A 26,559-nucleotide genomic window follows, 5' to 3' on the forward strand; every position below is an offset into this window, starting at 1 on the left:
TAACCCTAACCAATTAAAACAAGGACAGCAATTACGCATAATTAAAAATAATAATAATAATAATAATAATAATAATAATAATAATAATAATAAAATTAAAACAAAGGAAAAAGGGTTTAAGTTGTAAACGCAGAATACCATTTCAGGATTTGAATGTAAGACACTGTTCAAACTATGTACAGCCTGACAGCAACAGACAATTCAATTCGACATAAATGAAAGCGCTTTCGACATAATTAAATTGCTCTGAAAAGCGATACATTAGCGCTCCACCGAATGCATGTCAACCAACGTATTAGCGTTATCGGCGCCCGCTGGATGACCTTTTTACAGCGTAAAATGTTAAAACATGCTAACATTTTACACGATTTTGTGCGTTTCTCCTTTATCAGTAGTTATAGCAATTCTTGCATTTAAAATAAATAAATTAACTGGAGCACGTTTCAATGTGAGACCAAAGTGTTGGCAACCCTGTTTTCAAGTTTGTGTACGTGCACATTTGTGTTTTGCACATTAAAACATGCACGCAAAGCACGCGTGAATTTAGTTATACGTGAACTTATTTATGCTGTCCACGTGATTTTCGGGGTTGTAAATTGGGTTTCTGCGAGCTATCCCGTCAGCCTGCGGGGAGTGGGAGTCCAGAACACCATTGGGTTGTTGGCCATTTGTGGTGCGTTCTTTCTTCATCATCATGATGTTAGCGCGCCATTTATCTGTGGTCTTTTTAGCCAGTTCTTTTTGTTCTTCTTTCCAGCCACGATGCTTGTGGTACAAGATTTCTAGGATAATAATCACGATCCCAGCTCCGATTCCAGCGGCGACCATGATGAACACGCCTGATAACAAATATTGAGATGAAATTTAATCACTTATGTCACTTTACATTAGCTCCATTAAAGTGGTTTTCGTTCAAGTTGGTCGAAAATAAATACACGTGTACAGTTATTTTACAGTTACACCCCCGTCCAATAAGCGGGCAGTAGTCATAGCGGCAGCGGCCACCTACAAGCACCTACATTTTTAACCTTCCATAAGCGGACACCTCTCCTTAGCGGCAATTTTTCCGGTCTTTAGGATGTCCGCTTACAGAAGGGTGGTCTGTATGTGCCTTTTTGGTCTTATGTTTGTGAAAATTGTCCTACATTTAAAAATTGTATCAATAACTGATTTCAAACGCTCGTGAAAAAAACTGGAGGGTTAAAGCTGATTTCCAGTCCGTACTGCGCAGACTCGGGGTTTGTTTTCGTTTTTTTTTGAATTCGTTGAAACGTTACACTTCGGTGACAGCATACATGAAGTTTTTTAGTCCGCCATTACAGTTCGTTTCGTTCAAGAATTTCCGATGAGCTGAAACGTCGGTTTGAAATAGCGTCAAGGTTCCTCTACTCGTTATTATTTGTTCTGCAAGGATATCTGGCGTAAATTATGAAGAAAAAGGTAAGTTTGTCGCGGAATTTTTAGTTTTGCTTGTAAACATTCATTCGTGTGGGCTCACATAAACATTGCAGCCGAGATTGCGCAGTACGGACTGGAATTCATCTTTAAAAGGTTATGCACGTACTTCCTACAAGCTTCAAGTTCAAAGTACATACCCAACATGTGATTAAGCCCCAGTGTAGCGGGTGAATTATTCTGCTCATCACAATTCCTAGTGTCAATCCATGTAGTCTCTAATTCTTCCATTACACCGCTCTCGTGGAAGTTTAGAATAGCAAGAGATATTGCATTACTCCAAGGAGAGCCCTGTTAAACGATAGTATTGCAAAATTAATCTTTCTTTTCCCCCAAAGCGCTTGGTCACCCTATTTTAAGCAATTCTGTGACAAGAAAACTTTTCGTACATAAACTAAATAATGAAACTAGATCGATGCTGATCACTCTTGTGCTCGCGGGTAGCTACATGTGCCCGTTAAAATAGAAGCGATTCGTGGATCTACGCTACTTTCATTTAATAACAATGCTATGATACAATTCATCCTACATAACTGAACAGATGTACAAAGAGTGCAATTTGTGAAATTTAACATGTTAACATATTATGAATATCGCGGAAGGAGTATGACTGAAAAATTTAGCTTAAAGTTTTCAAATTTACTGCTCTAAATCCAACTCAAGCCCCCTTAATCTGAACCATCCTTGTTACACTTCGGTTTATGGTAATTTTATACCTTGGTATAAACCATTTTAAGGTTTATTATCCAATTCATGTAACGAGTTAATACTTTGTACTTACCTTGGGCATTCCAATGCCGTACCCTGACCGCCCAAACAGTTCACCAGCAGTAGTGAGGTCACAGTTTTCAGAAGCTTCATAATACAGAACAGGAGAATCCCAAATAAACGCCATCAATTCCCTAAAAGAGTGGAAATACATTATAAGTATTATTATCCGAAGAGTAAAAGGGTTTTACATTACAAAAAGAGTAGAAATTCGCTATACTTTTCTTTGTTTTGGTACGAAGCCGAAGCCTCACTCGCCTCGCTTTCATGTACTCGACCCAAACTCTTCCGCGCGTTCCGCCATTTATGAAAAAGGTGTATTTTTTCAGAGTGTTTGCTTGGCGGCGTGGGCCTCGCCTGGCCAAACTGACACACAACCTGTAATTTCGTACGACCCTCGATGATACAAGCAGTTCTATTTGTTTTGAAGAGGATAGTATATTAACATCTATAACTATTAGGATCGCCGGGTGACTTTAACGTTTCTCCGAGGTAAAACTGTAGTTTACTCGTTTTTCAATACGGGTACGAGTAGGACTACCGGTAATCTATCCGTTCGCGTACACCGAAAACCAGGTGTCTTTGGTCTGCAATTGATACTTTTGGAGTAGCAATCGCTTCAGATTGACTCACCCATTGTTCACCTTCTGTATAGCTTCTTTGGCAGTCTTTACATTGTATTTCTCCATGAAGGTATACATGGATGACAGCTCTACTTGTCGCCTGAAATACGCGTCAACACTGCTGTTCGCCACAGTAGCGTATGGAAAGTTCTCTGATGGGTTACGAAGCTGAACATGAAGAATAGAAAGAACAGTAATGAACAATGTGTCAAAATTTCCAGTTCGTTTTGCAGTTTCCGCCGATTTCATAGTAGCTCTGTTCATCGCAAGAAATGGCTCGTTAATGTCGATATTGACAGACCAAGCAGCCCTTCAGTTAACAATCTTGCAGGTCTCGTTATTGTCAAGACACACTCAAGAGACCAGATTTCTAAGAAAAACCTTAGAGAAAACGTCTTGATGTCACGACAAATTCTTCAAGCAGGCATAACGAACATTAATGATAATTTGTCATCAAAATGAAAGAGTTGCGGGTGTCTACATGCACATTAAGGCGCACGATCACCTAAGACAACACCTCTTATTTATTTGTGGCCGTAAGGGGCTGCATCACTACAACTTACATTTGGATCGTCGATACCGCTGACCACAGCTTTTGGTCGATCAAGAACAAGAAAGGCAGCCAGGTTAGCAGTGTAGCTGGCGACAATGATCATAGCAAACCCGGCCCAGACCATGCCGAGCACTCTGGCACTGAAACTGCGAGGAGTTCCTGCAATGCAACACAAGATAAGATTTTAGAAATTGCTTAGTTACCGAGTTTGTTTGTTTGTCTGGCGGATCCAGACCTTGAACTGAGGTTAGGGCCCCCTTTGTGTGTACATCCAAAAAATAAGGAGGGGTCCGGCAGTCCCCTACCTTAGCACCGCCATTGACGCTGTAACTAACTAACGTTTCACCGCAGTCGAACGCAAAAAATTACGTCACGTTCGGTTTTCGGCGCCTCGATCTTTTCTTAGAATTTGACTCGAAAGTGTGCAAACTTTTGTAAGAAATTGTTAAAGAAATAGCACAGTGAAAGAAAACTCCAAGCTGGGAAACTCAGTGGAGATCAATTATAAAATTTCCCATCCATAAGCTGCGTATAAACCTTAACTTTCCAGGGACGGCGTTAACTTTTGGCTTTAAAGCGAAAACCTTTCGGAAAATTTAAGACTGTATGGAGACGTTTTGGCGGGAAGTGCGCACGCGCGCCGCGTTTGACCGTTGTGTGAACTAACGTAAAACCTACCTTCTCCAATGCCACTGTTCAGCAGTACTCCCCACGAAAACCACATGGCACTGGACAGATTAAGAGCCGTCTCTTCCTTCTCTTTCCGGGCGAGTTTAAACCGGCCAAACGGGCTGAACCGGTCTAACAGGTACAGTATCACTGCCACTATGTGGACTGAGAGTAAAACAAGCAGCCACAAGTTTATCTGGAAAGGCCGCAGAAACGAATCCAGGCTGTTTCTGCTTTGATCCTTTAAAGAAGGAGGTGAAACATAAGTATTAAACGTTTGCCATTTTCTTTAGTCTGAGAGACTCGATGAATCGATAAAAGAAATATACTGAAATACCAACCTGTTAATCGAGCTCAAAGACTGCTAGATGGATAGTAACTGACTATCTGACTAATGAAATCAACAACGGACTCCGTCTGATGGTTGATGGTCTGACGAAGTGGCAGGCAGACAGAGGGACTAGATGATTTATTGACGGACGGACGCACCGAAGGACAAACGGACGGACCAAAGATGAATTGACGAACAGAGAGGCAGACGGACGGACAGACGGTCTTTGTCGACGCACAAGTACATGTCTGGACGTACCATTGGACGTATGCACGTATGGACGGACCAACAGTTAAACTGACTGACTAACTTAAACTTATTTACTTTCTACTTTCAACATTGTCTATTTACAAAGTGGGCTGTAAAATATAAATAGATCTTGAATAGACGTTTACCTTCTTGACAAGTATAGTAAGTCCTTGGTACTTAAATGGTTTGGAAAACTCAATCCACTCAGCCCTTTCATTATTGATGGTCAGAGCAGCGACAATGAGATCAGATTTACCATCAATCACTTCTCCTACCATACCATTCCAGCGCTTCATGTCTGTACCATTTACCTTTAAAAATATAAAATTACCAAAATATATCACGTAATTTGTTAATACAAACAGAAAAATAATAGCTCAATAAGAAAAAGTTCTGATGGTGCATGAAACAATAAACCATATTTGCATATACCACATGCCCTTTTATGAATACAGTAGACCACGATACCGTAAAATTCCGGTTATAAGCCCTGGGGTTATACAACTTCATACTGGGTTTTGGGTGGGCTTATAAATGGTGGGGCTTATATCCAGGGGGGTGGGGGGGGGGGGGGTTGGCTTATCAGCGAATGGAAAAAAGAAACGTTTGAAACAAGCCATGGCAGCGTGTTGATCGAAATACATTTTTAAGTTAAAAAGTCATATTAAAGCAACATTTAGCCATGTTCAGTACTGTCATCCAGAATGTCAGTCGTTTCGCCTACAAGTATTTTCGCCTACAGGTTGATTCGCCTACAGTGAAGTCGATTCGCCTACACGACCAAAGTTGTTTCGCCTACATAAAAGTCGATTCTTTAATATTCTCGCTGGTCACGCGTAATGTTTGACTAGTATGGACTAGGGGAAGACACAAGGCCTGGCACCGAGAAAGGATGTTCTCGCATCGCGCATAGCTTAGCGGTGCTACCTACGAAAAGAATTTTTTTCATAAAGACATGAGGCAAATGTGTTACTCTGATTGCTAATTAGCCTTCTTTGTTGAGAAACTCACAAGTATAAACAATAGAAATATGTTTCGTCGCACATGCCAAACAGTGAATGCACGCGCGAGCGAAAGTTATCTTTATGGAAACAAATAGCTGTTACTGTCAAAAATGTCGCAAGTACAAACAATAGAAAATGTTTATACACTGTAATAAAGAAACAAAAAAAAAAAATTCACAAGTACCTTCACGGGCCACTGTTCAACTGCATGGTTAAACACTTTACTTTACATTTTACATCGATATCAAAGTCAACTTAGTCTGATCGCTCTTTATTTGTTTTCTTCGGCGAAAATAACACACACATACCATCAAGTTAAGGTAAACTTTATTAATATTGAACTTTATTTAGGTATTCCTTTCTTCTATCTTTCGGAACATAGCAAGCTTTGATGTAGGCGAATCGACTTTGGTGTAGGCGAAACAACTCAGGTTGTGTAGGCGAATCGACTTCACTGTAGGCGAATCGACTTGTAGGCGAAAATACTTGTAGGCGAAACTACCGGATTCCGTCATCCAACAGAGGGAAGCTTATAACAGGATGTATTTTTTGTTGTTGTTTCCAGTTAGATGGGCTTATAACCAGGGAGCTTATAACCGGAATTTTACGGTATGGTTTCTATCAGCATGACAAACATTTTATTGAAATCTGTTTTGAATTTAGTTCAAGTTTAGCCATGCATACTCCTCCTAACAACTACTTGGTATTCACCTCATGCTTTCTTTTTACCACTTTAAATTGCTATTTTGAAACTTTACTCGATTACATTAAACCTTTTTTCAAATAAGAATTCTAAATTAAAGCATAACTCACCCTCCTAAGAGAGCCATAGCTTCCATCCTCTGACAAATGAACTTCAAAGGTGAAATTAACTTTGTCTGCCAATCGAATTAACAGATCCATACAAAAACCTGCAGAGAAATTTGAAACATTTTTCTTTAGCAAATTATCAAGTGATTTATCTGGTCTGAGTGGATAGCATTATCAACCCTTTGAACAACTGGGCCCTGAATATGTTTTTCCAGCCTTCAATGGTATTAAATCGGTTATAATTTCAATTTTCCCTAACTTTTATTTAATAACCGGCACGCAATGCATGCAAAGGCGGTGACGTTTCAGTATAGCAAGTCAGTATGTTTGAAGCCCAGACAGACTGGGAATAGACCTTTTGGGCTTTGTTTGTTTGTTGTCCCATTTCTGACTATGTGATGTTACCCTTGAGAATTACTTCACGATATTCAGAGAGTTAAAAGGAAATTCTCTAGGGAGCATCGTGTGATTTGTGATGGGCAATTGACACACAAAGCTAAAAAGGTCTATTGTTGTGAGTGAAAATGTGAGCCCAAAAAGCAAAAGATATCCAAGTAATTAAACACTGAAATAGACATCGTTGATTAAAGTTGATAGTTTAGAGACTGACTCATTTGCTATAAAAGGGGGAAAGGAGTTTGTCAAGTAAATAAAATTTTACAATAATTTCCTTTGGATGGTATTTTTTATTAAGTTGTGCATCCCAAGGTAAGGTTAGTTTTTAACCAATTTAAAAAAAACGCAAATATTGAGCTACTTTGATCACAAAATTGACATTTAAACTTGAACCATGCTAACTAAATGTCTTTCATTGTCACTTTGTTACATGGAATGCAACATAGTATGCAACTGTACTAGAAAGCCAGGAAGCTGTTACAACTTTGGCAGAAAAATACTGTCTTGAAATAATGCATCTTGATTAACTCTTGTTTAAATGCAGCTGATATTTGTCTTCACTGACTATACAATCTGTGATGCAGGATAAGACCAATAAGTCCAAAACATTGTTACTACATTTTAGAGGTAATACGACACTACAAGTGAAGTCCAGCAAGTAAGGTTGATACAGTATCTTGATGTACTCTTGTTTAAATGCTGCTGAAAGTTGTCTACACTGACTGTACAATCTGTGATGCAAGATATACAGTCCAATAAGATATGTTATCATTTGGAGGTGATACACACATACAGTACAAGTGGACTCCAGGAAGTAAAGTTGATACAGTGGTGAGCCAGTGAAGACCTCCGATTGAAGGGTCTTTTCATTGGTGAATCCGGAGATGTTTAACACAGTTTCTTTTCAACTTGAATGTTACTGCTACATGGTTGTTGCTGTGTGTTGTTTCAATATCTGTAGATAATAATGTAGATTGAAAGTGTTGGACATAACATGGCAATCAGTGGATTCTCTGAAGACTGTATCTTGTGCATTTTCTTGTTGTTTTACATTTTTGTTCTGTAAACATAATAAAAGAAAAAAAATAATTAAAAATATTAATAATTTTTTAACAATAACTAATACAATGCACGTGCAATATTATGAGGTAACATACATGTATTTATACCGGTAACTTACATATCACGACTACGTGTACATGTAGATGCAGGGATGTCGCTAACGGCCGGCTGCCAGCCAATTTCACCGGTTAAAAGACTACTTATGGTAAATACAGCTGAAATTTCACATGAAAACCAAGACTTAGATAAACTTTTAGTGCTACGAAGGCCATAAAAGCCAACTGGCTTGTTGATGAGCCGGCTTAGTGTTTTCTTAGCAACATCCCTGTTAGATGTCACATCGATCATTATTAACATACATGTGTAATTACATGGACCAGAACAACAAATAACTACATTGTGTACTGTTCGTATACTTACCTAATAAGTACAGTTGCAATATGGTGGGTTTGTGACCCAAAGGGTCACAAGGAGGGGTGTGTGACCCAAATGGTCACAAGGGACTCAAAGGAGCCGTTACACAAATTTATTTAGACACCAAGGCTGATGAACTACAACACCTTAAAATGTAACACAAGTAGATACTAAATTCATTTAAATTTTCTTTCTTTCTGAAACACATACTTTACATGTAATTTATGCTTCCTTAAGACCTAATAGTGATCATTACAAATTTCTCCTCACAATGTCAATACTAAATTAAGAGAAGAGGTTAGGAGAATTACACTGTAATAAAATGGTCACCAAAGGGAAATTGCTTTGAACTTTTAACAAATTCTCCAAACAATTGCTATACGAAAATGTATGGAGATCAGTCAGGAGAATTTGTATGTGGATGATGGGGCATAAAAGGTTAATCATTTACTAGTCATTATAGCCTACAAAAATGTACATGTTTCTACTCTTTTTTGGTTGCTATCCACACAGCTTTATGGTCACTAAAGTATGTCTCGAGAACACCAGTTTGGACTCTTGATTCATTTAGATTTGTATAAATGTGATCAATTGTAGTTCTGTTATCAGTGGTAAAGCTTGAAATAAGTTGTTTATATCCATATGTTACAATCATTTGATTATGTATACTGCTGTTTTGTACACCATCATTAAAATCAATGTTAAAATCACCAAGTATTATATGAAAACGTTCTGTTGACATAATGGAATGAAGTTCTCTCAATGCTTGAAGCAAATGTCTCATTGGCACTTTTGGTGATCTATAAATGCCAGCAATAACAACATCTGGCAGACATTCAACTTTAATAATTGTTATTTCAACTCCATGCATATTTTGACATTTAGGATATTCATCATAACACTGAGCTCTGGTATAAACTGCAGTTCCATAGAATGGTCTTTGTGTATGCAACTGCCTATCAAATTTTCTAAACAAGGAGAAGTCATTAATTTCAAATTCGTCATTTTGGTCAAACACCCACAATCTAGTTTCAACAAAGATATTTATATCTGCTGCCTTAACATTGAAATCATTTTTCACATCTGATATGTGCTTGTGAAGAGAACGTGCATTAAGAAAGACTATCTTGACAAAATTCTCACCAATGTCTGCAAGGGATATTATAGACGGCTGAAGATAAGCTGCTGTTCGCAATCTCTGCATTTCATTCTTAACTTTGTTACTCACAGTTATCTTTTTTTCATTGAGATTCTTTATATGCAATCCATCAATGGTAGTAACTCTGCTTAATGCAACATAATGAATGTGAGGAATAGCTCTTCTTGAAGTAAGATCAACTACAACCTTGGTTTCAGTGTCACCCTGAGAACGGTGAATAGTTTTTCCTGCAGATTGCCGTAAAGGAAATTGTTTTCGAACGATCTGAGCAGCTTTACCTCTTCCTACAAAAAATGTTACACAAACAGGTTTTATTGGTGTCCAACTCTGCTGGATATTATCACTGTAAAGGCTTCTATTTTCATTCCGAGTTTTCTCTCCAACTTTAGCATGATCAAATTCAACCCAAACAATTCCATCAGGACAATCAGAATTTAGCAGACTAATAAATCTCACTAAACCTGCACTACCATTCGTAAGACCATCATCCAATCTGATGTTTTGACAGACCTCAATCCTTTCATTTTCTGCAATTGCAAGACAGGCTGCTAATTGCATAGTTTTTCGTGGATCATCTGGAACCTGTTTCAATAGCCGTGCCTTTAATTCCTCAGACTGAGCACCAATGACACTATCAACTGCCTTGACAATAAATTTTCTGCCAGCTGCAGAATTATAAACTGACTTGTTAAACTCATCAACTCTGTCATTTTGAATGAATAGGTGGGGAGCATGTCTGAGATAGTTCTGATCAGGATCTTCAACGATTCTTGCTCTCAGTATATTCAAGTCATTCTCAGTGTGAATACCCTCACGCAGCCGGTTAAGAATTTCTGCAAACTCGCGACTCTCTCTTTGACGCATAATTTCATGTAATTCAAACATCTGAAAATGTTTCTGCCACAGATTAGCTGCTAAAGGAGCATAATCATTCTCCAAATCTTCAAAAACATAGCCATCAAATACTGGTTGAAGTTGAAACAAATCTCCAACTGCTATAATACTCACTCCTCCAAAATCATTATCTGTACCTATGATATCTTGGAGTCTTTTGTTAATTTGAATATTAAACATGGAATTTCCTACCATTGATACTTCATCAATGAAAATTATCTTCAAACCAGCAAATTTACATCTCAAGGAATTCAAACGACTGGCATCAAGCTTCTTATAAATCTTTAAGGACTGGTTTGCTGGCACTGCTAATGCTGTATGGATTGTACTTCCTTGAATATTATAGGCAGCTTTACCAGTCGGAGCAACTAGAATAGCTGTAATTTGATGAAAATCAACACCAGCTCTTGTGTTTAAATATTTGTAAACTGCTTGAAACAGTACTTTAGTCAAATGAGATTTTCCAACTCCAGCGCCACCAGAAAGAAACAAATAGAAGGGTTCACTGGTTGTCTTCACAAGGTGTAAAACATGGTAGAAAAAATTTAACTGCTCAACATTTAGAGAACGAACAGCTTCCCTATACTCTTCATCTGGCAATTCATCAAATGAGATATTATGTTCATAATTACTAGTAGTACTAGCAGGAATTCCCAGATCTCCAGAAAGATCATAGTTCCCTACTTCTTCTGTGTTGCATACATGTTGACATTCATTTTCTGCAAGGTGACTCAGTTCTACATGTTGTGTGTTTGGAGCTACACAATCCCACATATCATCAGTGCTTTCTATAGTTTGTACATCATCTAATGCTTGCTCTAGTTGTTCACTACATGGTGCATACTGAGCCATTTGGTCATTTATCTGTTTTTTCAATATCTGACACCTCTCCATGTAATTCTCACAGTCTCCTAGCAAATCAGTATTTTCATCTCTCCAAGCAGTAAATAACATTAGCAGCTCACGATAGTGCTTTTCAGGATGACTTTCTCTATTAAACCATACACTTCTTATTACCCTAGCTTTTGACCGCTTCTGAGGTTCTTTTTTGCCCTTCTTTGATGTCAGCTCATTGCTACATGTATCAGTAATGTCTTTACCAACATCATCTTCATTGTTATCATCATCAAATATTTCTAATGGCAAACCATCAACATCAGTATTTTTGGATTTTTGTAGATTTTTAAGGTTTGAATTCCTATTGTCATACCAAGCGGCCCAATCAGCTAATGTCACATTCTCTAGACAAGATGGCCTTTTAGTATACCTTTTTATCAAGCCACCTGATTCAATATCTTCAGACTCATCTTCTAGCTGCTGTATGTCATCCATCGATTTCAAAAGACACACTCTTTCATCTGGTAAAGCTGTATTGATAAACACCACTTCACGAGAGGAGCGTCGCATTGGTAACTGAAGTACGATATATACCGCCTCTTGTGCACTTATTTCAACATTGTTTAAGAATTTGTTACCGATGTCACGCACTTGCTGTTTAATACTCAAATTTCCTTCTCGAGCTTCCTCACATGCTTTTCTCAAAAGTTCACTCATACCTCTCTGTGCCTTTGATACGTAAGAAACAACATATGTTGCACAAGAGTAGATATCTAGGATAAATTGGACATCCATGTTTGCTCTCCATGCAAGCAAGCAGTGCTTGTTATAATTATTGATTCGAAGTTCGTTTGGCTTTCGTTTCAAAAAAATTGTTGCCCTACTTAGGGAAGATCGAATAGCCAGAATATATTCTTCTTCAGCGACCGCAAGTTCATTAAGAAGTTTTTCAAATGAAATATTCTCTCCTTCCCTCATAGTATTAAGTTTTTCATTGATTTCTTTCCAAGTAGCCTTGTGTTGATTCAAAAGACTTGTATTCTCAATGTCACTTAAAGGATACAATATTTGAGTGCTTTTCATTGGAGGCTGAGGAAAATTAAATCTGCACTGTTTTTGAAACTTCTTTTTACAGGTAAATGAATGTTTATGTTCTTGACGAGAAACTAATTCATCTAGTTCACAGCCACTTGCAGGTTTTGAACAAGAAATGATTTTATCAACAAATTCACAAACTTTTTCGTCTGAATCTTCACCAAACTTTGGTGCACCTTCAATCCATAAAAGCATATGAATGTGTGGCGAGCCACGTTGTTGAAATTCAACTCGATAAAACCAATCTGCTATTTTCCCCAGTGGTGCACAATCACTTTGCAAAAATTTTACAATTAGTTGCTGAACTTGGAAATCAAAATGCCTTGCACATGTGACGGGATCACTTTGAATTAACCTTGACTTTTCCTCCCATGACAAGGCATTTAATTCATCATCTCTGTATACTTGGTGATCAATTAATTCACCTAACATTCTTAACAGATGATTCCACTTTGTTTCAGCTGCAGAAAAGCTACAAAAAAGTGTCGCAGATCCAAGTTGCCTTATCATGGCAAATAGATCTCTCTTAGACTTCTCAAAGTATGGTGGGGAACCACGAAGAGCTCTTAGAAATCGGTACCCTTCATTCAAATGAACTAATTTGTCTAAAGCACCTTCTTTTTTTAACTCGCCTGCTGTTAGTCTCTTTCCATTTGTTTTATGCTTTCGCAATGCAATCTGGCACTTGCCTAAAATTATTTTCATTTGCAGCTTTTTCAGTTTAAAGAAAATATTTTCCATACACTGAGCAACTCTACGATCAGAACGCCTTAACTCTGATTTGCAAATGTCACTATAATACACAGGTACATTTCTTTCCTTATTATCTGCTCTTGCGTGACCACAGAATATACCAGGATATGCTAGCTCTTCGCAATATTGGTCTTTGAAAATACTAATTGGATGATTGCTTTCACCTGGTGCAAAGTTCAAAACCTTTTCACGTTCACAATCTTCTACAAAGTCCGGGGATGTTAACATTGTGTCCAAAGTACCAGCACACATTTCAGATTCATCCACTTCATTCCAAGGGTCATTTACCTCCATTTCAGTTGGACAGGAATCCTTACAAAGATCTCTACTAGATAAATGCACATCTGTTGCACTAGATAAGCACCTTGATACATTCAAAGTTACTGGTATACCTACTAACGCTTTAAGAGAAATAGTGTTTGCTAATCCATACCCTTTCAAACATGTTTCTACAAGAACAACATTTTTGGGATCAAGCATTTTATATCTGAACAGTTTGACCACAACGGAAGTACTTACATTAGCTGTTGCTTCACTGAATTGAGAGGATGCATCATCTTCCATTGGTGGTAGATCATGTACAATGGCCATGTGTTCACTAAAAAGTGATTGCTCTTTTTCCCAGGCACTACACAAAGAACAAAAGAAAACCACTTCATTACTATTACAGTCATTTTTATGAAAAAATGGAATATAGTTACTCTCCTCACAACACTCAGTATCAGTTTCTACTCCATGATCATACAAAAGATGATTTTCTAAATTCATTGAGTCTATTAAAACTTGTTCACAGTCAAGGCAAATAAAAACTTTACCAAATTGAAATGAAAGCAATCGACTGTGTTCTGAAAAAGATTGCACAGTGGTATTCAGTGACTTAATTGAAGCTATAGGTGTATTGTTTTCTGTAAGGTTGCTTGAACTGCTGCAAGCACTATCATTTGACATGTCATTTTCATTAGACCCTGCAAACAAACCATTCCAATCTGGGTCCAGTTTGATACTTTCTTTCTTGTAAAGTGCACCATTTTCAGTCAACCACTTAGCTGCTTCAAAAACTTTGGATGGTCTTATGTTTTGAGACAGGACATAGTTCTTGTATTTTAATTTTCTCTTAAGCTGCACTTTGATAGTGTCTGTTTCAGTTGATAGTCTTGGTAAGATATTCACAGTATTAACAACATCAGCAGGAACATTCACTATGTTGCCATGAATTTTATATTGCTTTCCCCTAGCTGCTTCGTGTATCTTTTGAAAGATCAATCGTGGTGATACAAGCCTCCACTCTAGTTCTGTTAAGTCTAAATGGTCAGGTTTATGTGGAAAACTCATTTTATTCTGGACTGCACATGGAGGCACTTTATTCTGCTTCAGGTGATTATAACATGTATGACAAACCCATTGAGCTGTACAACACTGTTCATCTTTTCTTATGCATCTTAATACAGCTTCGTTATTAAGTTTTAGTACAGTATCAGTTCTGACAAGACTATGTTTGTACCATAACTGCTCACAACATGTGCAAACAAACGTTGGCCCTGAAGCAACCAGTTCACGAAAAATAACAACCAATTCATCACAAGATTTTTGTGTTTTGTCATTATCACAACCCTTTTTGGCCTTGTAAGCTTCTCTTCTTTTAATCGACCTCTCCTCTTTTTGTTGTTTAGTTTCAGTTTCCTTTACTCTTTGTTTTAATTCCCTTTTTGTCTTTAATCTTTTTTCTCGTTGCTCTTTGGTTTCAGTTTCCTTGCTTTTCCTATATCGTTCTCTTCTCTCTTGCAACCTATTTTCTCTCTGCTGTTTGGTTTCAGTTTCCTTGCTTTTCCTATATCGTTCTCTTCTCTCTTTCAACCTATTTTCTCTCTGCTGTTCGGTTTCAGTTTCTCGTCTTTTTCTCATTAGTTCTCGATGCTTCTTTAATTTATCCTCTCTTTGTTCTTTGCTCTCAATTTTCTTTTTTTTAATTCTTTGTTCCTTGGGCTTTCTTAACCTATTTTCTCTCTGCTCTTTGGTTTCAATTGCTTTTTTTCTATCATACTGTTCTCTATACATTTGTGACATATTGTTCCTTTCACCACATGTTTCAGCTTCTTTCCTTGCAGTTTTCTTTTCTCTAAACATCAGCAAGCTTTCTTTGTGTTCTTCTGATTGTGCTTGTTTTCTCTTTCTGCTATTGTTAACTACATTTTCTTTTCTTATGTCTGATTCAAAATTGTGACATTGACTTTGACTGCATGATCCCTGGCACCCTACAGTGTTATCTGTTGTAGAAAATGGTACACTTAGAGCACTAGAACTTGTGTACCTGCAGTTTTGATTAACTGATAAATTTTCAACTTTCATACCCAACACTTCAAATGGCACTACATTCTTTTCTCTGTAGAAGTTTTGCAGATACTGCACCATTTCCTGTACACTAGTAAATTCCAACAGTACTGCTGTTCCATTTGCAGCAATGTTACCATGGATATCTCGTGAATGAGAATCAAAAATTCTATAATTACCTTTGTTGTCAATAATAATAGCAACCGTATTGATTTCAACAGTCAACAGAAAGGCATCATAGTCTTTTATTAACATATTTAGTACATGTTGCAATGGGAAAAAACAGTCTCTTACATCAGACATGTGTAAATCGCCAGCAAAACTGCTGCTAAAATTAATGGAAAAGTTTTCGTCATTTATGGACAATGCAGATGGAATCTCAGATAGCAACAATCTGTCTTTCCCTACTGACTTGCTAATATGAGAATAAAGCACATTGCCTTGAATCAAAACTTCATTTAGCTGATCTCTTGACCACGATGCATTATTTTTACAATTGTAAACAACTGCAGTTAGGCACATCGCTACGCATTGGTTGCCAGCATTTCTTCCAAACAGTGCAACATCACCTTGATTATAGTCAGCCGTGACAGTTTTTGACGAATTCACAACGTAAAAAGGGCCAGGATTCATCTCAACATCATTGGCAAGTCGAATCAACAAGGGAATATAGAAACGATAAAGACAAATTTGTGTAAACCAAAGCCTAGCGTAATAAGCCATTTGCCATGAACGGATTACTCTTTTTAATGTTGGCAGATATATCGCTTCCAGGTAAAACATAAACAACAGCATAGACCAGAATTTCCCTTTCATACGATCCGAGTATTCTTTGGCCTTCAAATGAACGTCATGTAACCCCACTGCTGCTCTATATTGCATTAAAGACACCATAACCTACGGTAGTTAATACACGTTCAAGCAAATAAAACTTAGATAGCTCACCTTTCTATCTTTTGCAATCTCAGCAGTTTTGATAGTAAACTTCTTCTGTACTGATCACGTCTTCAGTTAAGCTCAAATCACAATGTCGCCAGTAGTTAAGATGACAAATATTTCAATTCTGACAGTGTTTATATTGCTTTCAATGGTTATATTCAGTTCAACTTCAGTTATGACAGGACAGGGTCTGACCAAAACAGCTCACCGACACGTAGCGTAGAGCTCGATGCGTAAACCACAATTTATGTAGACCCTCGACCTATCTCGTGTGCGAGTATGTCGATTTAGCTGTATGTGTGCACTACGAGTTCTTTATGTGTTTGTAGGTGAGCGCAAAAATATAACAGCTACAAATCTTGAAGTCAAGGCTTCTCGCTACAAGAAAATACTCACAAGTTCACAATCGCGCGACCAAGATGGCGGACAGGCAAATACAAATACCTCACGTGACCTGTCGCATGTGCTTTGTTACCAATCCTCTCTCCTCTCTCTGTTCTCTACGATATCGATACGATATTTGCCTTTTTTCTCGATATCGATATCGATGTCGATGTTATGACGTCCCTTTCGTACTGACGTCATTGGTATGTCACGTGATTTGTTTGACCATACAAAGGACAGTCCTGGCATTATAAATATTAGCCAGGAATGTTGATTTTTGGTCTTTTTGTTTCACTGTGGACTAGATCAAGTCAAGGCAATAGAAAAATGCAAATATTGACAAGAAAATCAATATTTGTTTGCGCAAAAGTGCATTTTTAAACCTCAGGTGCTGACCAGAAGACCGCAGGCTCAGGTCACGTGTTCAGTATCGAAAGTGCGATATTTTTCGAAAGTATCGATACTTTTCAAATTTGTCAAAATATCGATGTATCGAATATTTGGTATCGAGTATCGGCCCATCCTTAGTTCTCACACGAACGAACCCTCCATCGTGCCCTGGCATATAGGCGTCACCGCCTAAAAATGTCAAATGTCAATTTTCCCTGACTTAAAATAAAATTCCCTGACTTTTCTCTGACCTTCAAGAATTTTTTTTTATTCCCCTGACCGGAAACCCTGATAAAGTAAACTGTTGGTCAGAATTAAACTTCAGAGTTATCACTGTCAGTAAAATTATGTTGTAAGGCATAGGTGACAGACTTCTAGATAAATATCTTAGTTACCATAGCAACAATGATCATTCTGGTCAGCATCCACCATCTTGGCATCCTCGCCATACACTTTCCCACTACATTTGATGTGCTTCTGTTTCTTGTCAGCATCATCAAGATCTTCACATTTGCCACTGTCAGGTAAAGACTTGATGAAAACAAATGGTTCACCCACTAAGGTCACCACCTGCAAAAAGGCATCAGTTTTACTTGAATGAAAGTGTATGTGAAAGTTGCTTTCATTACCATAGAGTTCCAAGATAACGACCCACATTACTTTCAAATTTAGCAGCCTTTTTCCCTATTGCTACTTATGGAGGGGGGGCAACTGTAAGGGAGGGAGCCACTTCTCTTCAGGTAGCTAAAACGTGTTAGACAGTGTAACATACAGTACCCCGGCTCAGAAATAAGCATCCCAAAATATATGCAAAATACGCGTACCGTATTTACTCGAATAAGCGCCGCGGCGCTTATTAAATTTTTCGCGCCTCAAGTGCGGCGCTTATTCGAGGGCGGCACTTATTTGAGGGCGGCGCTTATTTAAAAATTGGACGCAAGAAACAATCGAATATAGACGAAACTTCTACAGTAACAAAAAGAAGGGACTTTTGATTGTCAGGATTCGTCTCTTACGGAAGAGAGTTTTTGCGCTTGCTGTCCCGACAAAGTTTACGGCCTTCACAACGTTAACAGAACTACGTATTGTAAGAATTTTGGATAGAAAAAATAATGGACGAGCGAACTTTGAACTGCGAAACATCGCTTTTGACGAAAAGGAATTTTCAAGGCTGTTTTAGAGTTGCTTTGTCGTGTTATTTTAAGTTACACGGAATTCCTCAAATAAGCTCCTCATCGTGACTGCGGCGCTTATTCGGGGGCGGCGCTTATTAATTTCTTGGTCCCAAATGCGGCGCTTATTCGAGGGCGGCGCTTATTCGAGGGCGGCGCTTATTCGGGGGCGGCGCTTATTCGAGTAAATACGGTATGCTTATGCGCATATATCTGTAGGTGGGTCAATCCACACTAATGTCAAAATGTTTCAGACAATACTTCGTGTAAGCAACCAGTTCTTATGGTATCTATAGGGATAAGAAGTATAAAGGTTGGTAAAGTCTGCAAAACTTTATGGTCTATTTATTATACTCCAAAAAAAATACTTAGGAATGAGAGTGTTAAGTATCAAGTCAACTGATATATGAAACCTACCCTCAGATGAGTAGAAACAAAGATTCCTTCTGGTCTTTCCTCTTGGCTTCCTGGCCAAATGACTTTATCAGAGATTGCCACATTTCCATCACGATACTCCCCAACAACTGTTAGCTGTTTATCTCCTGTTTTCCTCAGGTTTACAATCTGATAAACTGTGTTAATACGATCACCTTTCCTGTTCAGCATAATGTCACCTGTCTTGCCATTGATGATGGTGGTATTAACAAGTTCACTAAAAACAAACAGAGCAGTTAAATTGCTGACTTTCTTGAAGAGGACAAGAGGCATAAAAATTGAATTGTAGTTTTAAAGTCTGTAAATAGTTACACAGAAAGAATAAAAGACATTTTCAGCATGCCAGAAGGTATCTGATTAATCTCATAAAACAACTAAAGTCGAGTATTTTTAGGAGTGAGGTGTACAACAACTGTCAACAAAACCATGAAAAAAGACTACATGGATTGTTTTGAAGGAAACTTTCAAACTAAATGAATGGCTGTTCCATGGTTTGGGCTTGATTAATACAATACATTTTCTATTTATCTTCTCTATCATGGGTTATTGTTGTTGCAAGGAACTAAAATAAGAAAGATAATTTGCATGTTTGTACACAGTTCATACACAGAACTTTACATTCTATAACATACATTATTTTGTTTCTAAATTAGGCTAAGAATCAAAATCACTGTCAGAAGGTAACATGCAGACACCTACTCGAACAACGTCTGACCATCATCCCATCGTGTGGTTTCTCGGCAGCTAGACGGGGGTGGAGATAAGGTCTTGCCAGCAGTCACCAGACTGTCAAGGGCTGTTGCAACAAGTTTTACAGCATCTTGAATCTGGGCAGATTCATCATACCCATGAAGTAATTGCATTCCAATGACACCTGTGTGGTATTTTTCAAGACTCATAGTAAACATGTTTACTCAATATCTCAATCTAAGAAAATTAAAAACTCTTTTGATTTTACTAATTTTTTAATTCTCTTAATGGAATACATACAACATTATCACACATGATTGGTCTGCAATGCATGCAAACAGGCAGATATTTGTAGACCTGTCCAAAATACCGTCGCTTGCATCTTAGCGTCAACACTTGCAGCCGAAACATGATCTAATTGGATATTAAACTTGTCAGGATTTGTCATCAAACGTTGAAGTTTAGCAGACCTTAACGGCAACTTTCTCACTCAAAATTCTCACCAAAACACTGAGTAGAGGCAAAATTTTACACCAGAAGTGGTTCAAACGAACCTGCAACTGCATTTCGACACAGATCAGGATAAATTTTTTGGAAGAAGTCTTCATATCCAAGCTTTCTGCCATTTCGAAACCATAATCTGTTGAACTTTCGGCACGAAAGTTGCCGTTATGGTCTGCCAAACTTCAACGTTTGATGACGTATCATGCCATGTTTAATATCGAATTAGATCATGTTTCAGTGGCGAATTTCAGGCTTAGATGCAAGCAACAGTTTGATACATGAAGCTACAAATGCAGCTACATTGTAAATTCAGTTACATAAGGGCTCGCATTTGTGAAGGAACATTGTATAACATTAAATTAATCTTGGAAACATTAAGTAGTAACTTTTACATTCAAATTATAAAAACATGTAATAAAATTATTACTGTCTGTGTAGTTGATAAGAAGTTACAGTTATGTCCATGCAAGTCTTTTTCAATTCCAGGAATCAAATGAGTGAGAAGGCTGGGGTTTTCATAGCGGCATGACTTGATGAGAAGCATACATTAGCTATTTTCTCAATATTTAAATATATGACTTACTGGTAATTGATTATAGGAACCCAATTGTAAAATACTGGTAACAACTCACCTTGTGGCAAAACACTTCTAGCATTTCCTGATAAGCTTTGTTGTGTTACAAGCCAAACAAACCCCTCTCCAGTCATCTTGAGAGATGAAGCATTCTTATACACCACAGCTGCATCTTCCTCACTAAAAACACATCATTCACAAACTTAAAGTTACAGTTAGAATAAAAAGGCTTGCACCTGCACAAGTTTGAATCTTAGTAGTATTGAAAAAAATTCCAAAAAAATTAGATAGTATTATTCCTGCAGACTACGTAGATTGATGTAAATGAGTAGCAAGGCTTTCCAAACCTTACTCTACACCACACAGTTATGTCCTATAATTTTACATATATTTATATTTTTTTATGTTTTATTTTTTGGAACAGGAATATTTAAAAACAGCCTGACCTTGTGTGAAAAAGCTAGTACATAAACTATCTCAAACTATCAACTTTAAGAAAAGTGCACTACAGTCACAAACCTGGCACTAAAGAGAATTACTCTGGATTGCAGTTTCTTTATCTTCACCAGATGAGATGTGACATTCTCACATCCAGTGGGGAACATGACAGTTTTCTCTATCTGTTTTTAAAAGGATTTTATCAAAATTTATATAAATTACTGAGTGACACTTTTTTATTTCAGATTATTTTATGGCCTTCAGCTTACATGCTTTGCACAAAACATGAAAAAGCAGCTCACTGTTCCATACACAAAATTATTAACTGCAGCAGTTATGTCTTATACTTATTACATGAAATTTTTTAGGTGACATTTGCTATGTATGATTCCTGACAGGTTTTTTTTTTTTCAGGATACAGTGCACAGAAACCCAGATATATACCAAAGTGCCAACAGGGACTAAGAAAATGTGTTCGCTACAATCATCATCATCACGTCTCTTTGCGCCAGAAGGCGCATAAGGCCATGTTCGCTACCGTGACAATGGGAGTTCGTTAATATTACCAGGGTTCTGTTTCCATACATCTTACTGTTAGTGTAACTATGGCTGGCTGAAGAATATTGTTGATTATAACCCACCAAGTAATTTTTGCACGCTTATTGGACAAAATATTTCACATTGTAAAGAATTGGACAATGGGATTCAGACAATATACCCCATCCGATTTGATATCCGTTACCTGATTTTATAGAAAAATACAAAACAAACAAAGTCACATTTTCTGGTCAAACTCTTTTGATTAATCAAATCACAGTGTAAAAAAACTATGTTAACCAATCAACTTGCACTTATTTCAACCGCAGATATGCCCTGATTTTCACTGTAGGTTTTCTCCTATTTACCAGCAATAAAGCCCATTGTAGAAATTAAGTGGAGGGTCATAAAAAAATACCGGTAAACCCCTTTCTGGCTTGTTGGTATATTGGAGGATAATGCCCTTGGCTAAAAGGTTGTCCTAAAAATTTCACAGTTGTCCTCATGACAAAGCTTCAGTTCATGGCCAAATGTTCATTTTCCAGACAAAATTTCAGCACTGGGCATTATCCTCCAATATACCAGCTGCCAGAAGGGGTTTACGTATTTACTTATTATACTGGGGACTTCACTATAAAGGTTGGGTTGTTATATCAGGGTTCCACTGTATATACTGTAAACATACAGTCATGTAGGAGGCACAGTGGCCTAATGGTTAGTGCGCCGAACCCTGGATCAACTGCCCTGGTTTGAGCCTTGGCCGGGATCAGTGTGTTGTGTTCTTAGGCAAGACACTTTTATTACTGTCATAGTGCCTCTCTCCACCCAGGTGTATAATTAAATGGGTACTGGCGACATAATGCTGGGAAGGGTACCCTGCAATGGACTAGCATCCCATTCAGGGGGGAGTAGAAATTACTATTCCTAGCCGCTTAATGCTACAGAAACCAGGATAAGCTCGGGCAGTGTGGGCCGCATGGCTCAAGGCTTCCCCTTTTTTATACAGTCACGTGACTGTAAAAGTTTTCCCCATCTTTTATGTACTTTTCAAACAATATCATTACCTTGATGTCATTTCTTTCAGCTAGACCTGTAAACCTGGTGGCAATCATACGACTGTCCTGGTCATTACTGGTTAACATAATGACCTTGTTCCATTGGTAGTAATTCAACAAACCAAGCCAAACATTAGCTTGATCTGAGTATGATGGTACGGTACGCAGAAATGACTCGTGGATGGACTGAAATAACAAAACATGCATTGCTTTAGTCAATAATGATATATTATTGTGAGCAAACTTAATGTGCTGTACAATGACCGGTACAGGAATAGCAGTGCAGTTTCCGGTCGGCTGGTTTTGGCCTTTTCCAGGTGTGAAAGGGTTAAGAGTAAATTGTTGAGATATATAACTATGTGGGAATTTGTAAGAACACAAGAGAAATAATATTGTGCAAAGACTGAGATAAAACACACTCCTTAAGAATTAAAAAAATTCCTTTGTCTCAAACTTATAATGGATACATGTAGGTTCCTTGTTGGTTTGCAATTATTTGGAATTTTCTAAGGAGTGAGTGACTGGCATTCTTTTATTCTTTTCAAGAATTGAATTAACCAGTAATATTTCTAAATCTACCTCTGAAACTTTGGAGGAACAAGAAAATGTCCCATTTTGTAGACTTCCTCAAGCCACTGCACACAAATCAACAATAAGTCAGACAACAAGCTTCAGGTTTCCATTGGCTGATAGCTGACAAGGGGCAAAGTCGTGAGTTAACAATCAAAAGCCAACTGAAACTGAGGGCAAGCTGTCTGATAAGTCTGGAAAAGACCAATCTTTTCAACAAAATATTCAGCGAAGGTGGTTTTTTTATTTTCATTTTTTTTTTATTTTACCTTCACATGCTCCCAAGGCAGTCTGTTGGAAATTAGACTGCGCTTGAGTAGCCAATCGGATTGCGAGTTTGCATAATAGTCAGTCTCTGGGTTATGCTAATGGCTGTGGTGTACAATAGCTCAGCAAATCAGATTGTAGCATTTGCATTAGAACACTTTAGTTCTAGAATTCTAATAATCACAAATTTATTGAACATACACCACATATGGCAAGAATGCATTTAAGATTGTCAAGCATAACTGAATTTAATAAATTTGTGATTAACTGAGCAGACAATTTCAATAAAATAGATTAAAATCTTGACAGAAAAAATAATAACTGAATAGTACATTGCTTTCAGAAATCTTTCAGTTTGACTAACGTAATCAATAAAATTGAAAGTACATGTCAAGAATCATTACTGACAGCTATATTTTAAAAGTCACTTCTTTTTAATAACATCTCATAATTTTAACCACCCAGAATGTCTCTATAGCTGAACAGAAGTGGTAGTTTACACTAAAAGGGAAAAATGTATTTAACTGCTAAAGATTTTGGATAATAATCAGTGTCAGAAGACTTTTGTCGACACTGGCTGACATAAATAATAGAATGAATACTTCGCAATCATTTGGGGATAGACAAAGATACACAAGTAATGGCAATAAAGTGATTTCAGCAGTGATAAGTCTGCATTAAATCAACACAAGAAACCTGTAATTTAAGCACTTTAAGGAAGTTTTCAAAGGATTTTTTTTTTACAAAAATCAAACAAGATTATCAAAAAAACCTCAACAATTCAATTGAAAAAGTTACTTTTTGTTCAACCGAATGTGCAAGATATCATTAATAATTTAAAAACAATTTATGAAATGTATTCACATTTACAAGCTTGCTCTAACCTGCAAAATGTATTTTTTTATGTTTTCCTTAAATAACTTAAAATCCTATAAAGAACATGTTCTTTAGGATATTTCATAATGACGGAAAGTATTAATAGCAAAAAAGTATAGCCCACTTTCTTAAATTCAATATCAGTACATGTGCACAGCTTGACGTGTGAATGTTTGTGTCATACACTCCACATGTACAGCTACAGGTTTCATGCAAATCAGTAAATCCTTAATATTTTTAACTTGACATCATCTTCTCGTTTAACCTGCATCACATTAAGCTCAGGAAACAGTTTTTTGAATGACTAACGGGAATTAAATACAAGGCACATCAACTTAAATAAATTCTGAAAAGCTATGTGCCAAAAATAACAATAAAATTTTATACAGCATTTCTTATATCCTTTTAAATTTTCAGGAATGGTTGTTACAGGAAAATGCGAATGATAGGACTGTTTAAAAAATAAATCCTGCAATAGCGGCCGAGCTAGAAAAAAAATTCTGACAAAATGACCCTGACACTTGAAGTTTGGTTTACGCCATATTTTATGTCATACAAGTCACAGTGCATGAAGATTGTGTTTTGTCAGCCATGACTTGTAAACATGAAAACAATTACAATTATATGCTTGGATAGTATGCTGTTGAAAGCTTTATATGTAACGTTGCTTGCGTTCAAAATGTCACCTACATATATTTCAAAACCAACGATTTCATATCCCTCGAAAATTCAATTTACAGTAACAAAAATGCTGTAACAACTACCTTTATTACCTGTGACAAACAACGCAATTGAAACACAAGGTAATTCATACTACATGTACCCCGAAACGAATCCCCATGTTGCACAAATTCATTTAAAACTTTAGCTTAGATTAAGCTTATTTAAGTGATTTTATAAGCATCTTACCTTGTCTGAAAAGATGGTTTCCCTTGCTGAAATCCCAATGACAGGAATTTGATAGAAGCTGCAGGCATACGATACCGAAATTGGTGGAGATAATTCATCTTTTGGGTGACTCACAATAACAGTAACAACTCCTTTAGCGACCAAATTTTCGCACACATCTCGAGCTGAACGAATAGGATTTGGACTTAACACATAAGAGCTCCCATTCAACTTCGTTTCCCCGAGGATACCGCTTGAATTTTCGTTTATTTTGCTAACGGCATCGTCGAAGATTCTCTCGTATTCTGGAGAGGAAAGCATTGCTCCTATTCCGAAGAACTCTGGTGGGTTTCCATCGCACCAACGAACGAAGGCGACTGCCAAAACCAAGTAGTTTACAAATGCAGGGTGAAGTCGGCGATTCATTGCCACTGATTTTAACCAAATGAGTTTCCTCTCGCTTGGATTGTCAAACTGTAATAGTTCAAGAAAGACTAAACGCGAGACCTTTCCTCATTCCGTACACATTGGGAATATCGGTCGTTTTCCCCCGCCAACAAGCCAGCGCATTCAAAATTCGTTTCGTCACATGGTTTCCTGCGACGAAAAATAATTGCTATAGCATTAGTTCCATAGCAATTTCTTTCCCACTGTGGATTTGGTATATGTAATTGCTTTTAGCAGGTTCCCATGGCCTCTTTTTCTGAATGATTTTGCATCTCATTAAGAGTCATCTCATTTCGTTCCGCCATTTTGACCGTGGATCTAAAGGAACATGGATCGAGTGAGTGTGCAATGTTTCATGGGTATATAATTTCCACTTTACTTTATATTTTTATTTAATAATGGGTTTTTTATTTTTCCATCATTTCATTCTTTCTTCTATTTCTGTTACATGTATTGCACAGAACATCATATACAGACTTTTGCAGGCATTCAGTTAGTTTGTGAGGAGCGCGAAGAATGGGTATTAGCGCGAAGAAAAAGTGGAAAATGGCTATTTTTTTATTTATTTTTATTTCACTTTTTTCACTCGCTACCCTTCGCACTTATATTCAGCGCACCAAAGCCGTGGAACGGGCTAACACAGACAACAGTTTCATATTTCGTAAATACCGTGTTTCCTGCACCCTTGAATACTGTCAGCGCCCTTAAAAATCACGATTTATGAATGTATTCAAAAAATACATGTCTGGTCAGTATGCAAAAAATATATATATTAAAAAAGCTTTCTTAACCGTGGAAGTTGACAAGAGATAATAAGACATAATTTATTTCTTCACAGTTACTTCATAACAGATTTTAAACATTTTCTTAATTATTTTTATAATTATACTTTTTTAATCTTAACAGGAGCCTTTTTCCAACAGGTTTCACCAGTACTCAAGTCAGCAGCGGCAAATAAGCTGGGGCAATCGTAATTTAAGAGGGACTGAGAGA

The 26,559-nt window shown here is 37.3% G+C and overlaps 2 protein-coding genes across 2 annotated transcripts; both read right to left on the bottom strand.

Moving 5' to 3' along the window:
- Window positions 1-93: 93 nt before the first annotated feature.
- LOC144643809 (glutamate receptor ionotropic, NMDA 1-like) lies at window positions 94-25,838 on the bottom strand. The gene is made up of 15 exons (XM_078503165.1): window positions 25,141-25,838; window positions 22,528-22,704; window positions 21,008-21,108; window positions 20,547-20,668; window positions 19,420-19,594; window positions 18,703-18,937; window positions 17,509-17,683; window positions 6,466-6,563; window positions 4,795-4,959; window positions 4,078-4,309; window positions 3,410-3,558; window positions 2,857-3,014; window positions 2,237-2,357; window positions 1,596-1,746; window positions 94-839 (listed from the first exon to the last, which is right to left on the bottom strand). Exons 1-15 carry the CDS (start codon window positions 25,543-25,545, stop codon window positions 544-546), a joined length of 2,760 nt encoding a protein of 919 aa, XP_078359291.1. The 5' UTR covers window positions 25,546-25,838; the 3' UTR covers window positions 94-543.
- On the bottom strand, window positions 7,480-16,339 carry LOC144638372 (uncharacterized). Its single transcript, XM_078497596.1, has 3 exons — window positions 13,996-16,339; window positions 9,064-13,416; window positions 7,480-7,589 (listed from the first exon to the last, which is right to left on the bottom strand). The coding sequence occupies exons 1-3, from the start codon at window positions 16,292-16,294 to the stop codon at window positions 7,480-7,482; spliced, it is 6,762 nt and encodes a 2,253-aa protein (XP_078353722.1). The 5' UTR covers window positions 16,295-16,339.
- Window positions 25,839-26,559: the final 721 nt, after the last annotated feature.

Source organism: Oculina patagonica, chromosome 2 (genome assembly GCF_052425735.1).
Source record: "Oculina patagonica isolate OP01 chromosome 2, crgOcupat, whole genome shotgun sequence".
In the NCBI taxonomy this organism is placed as follows: Eukaryota; Metazoa; Cnidaria; class Anthozoa; order Scleractinia; family Oculinidae; genus Oculina; species Oculina patagonica.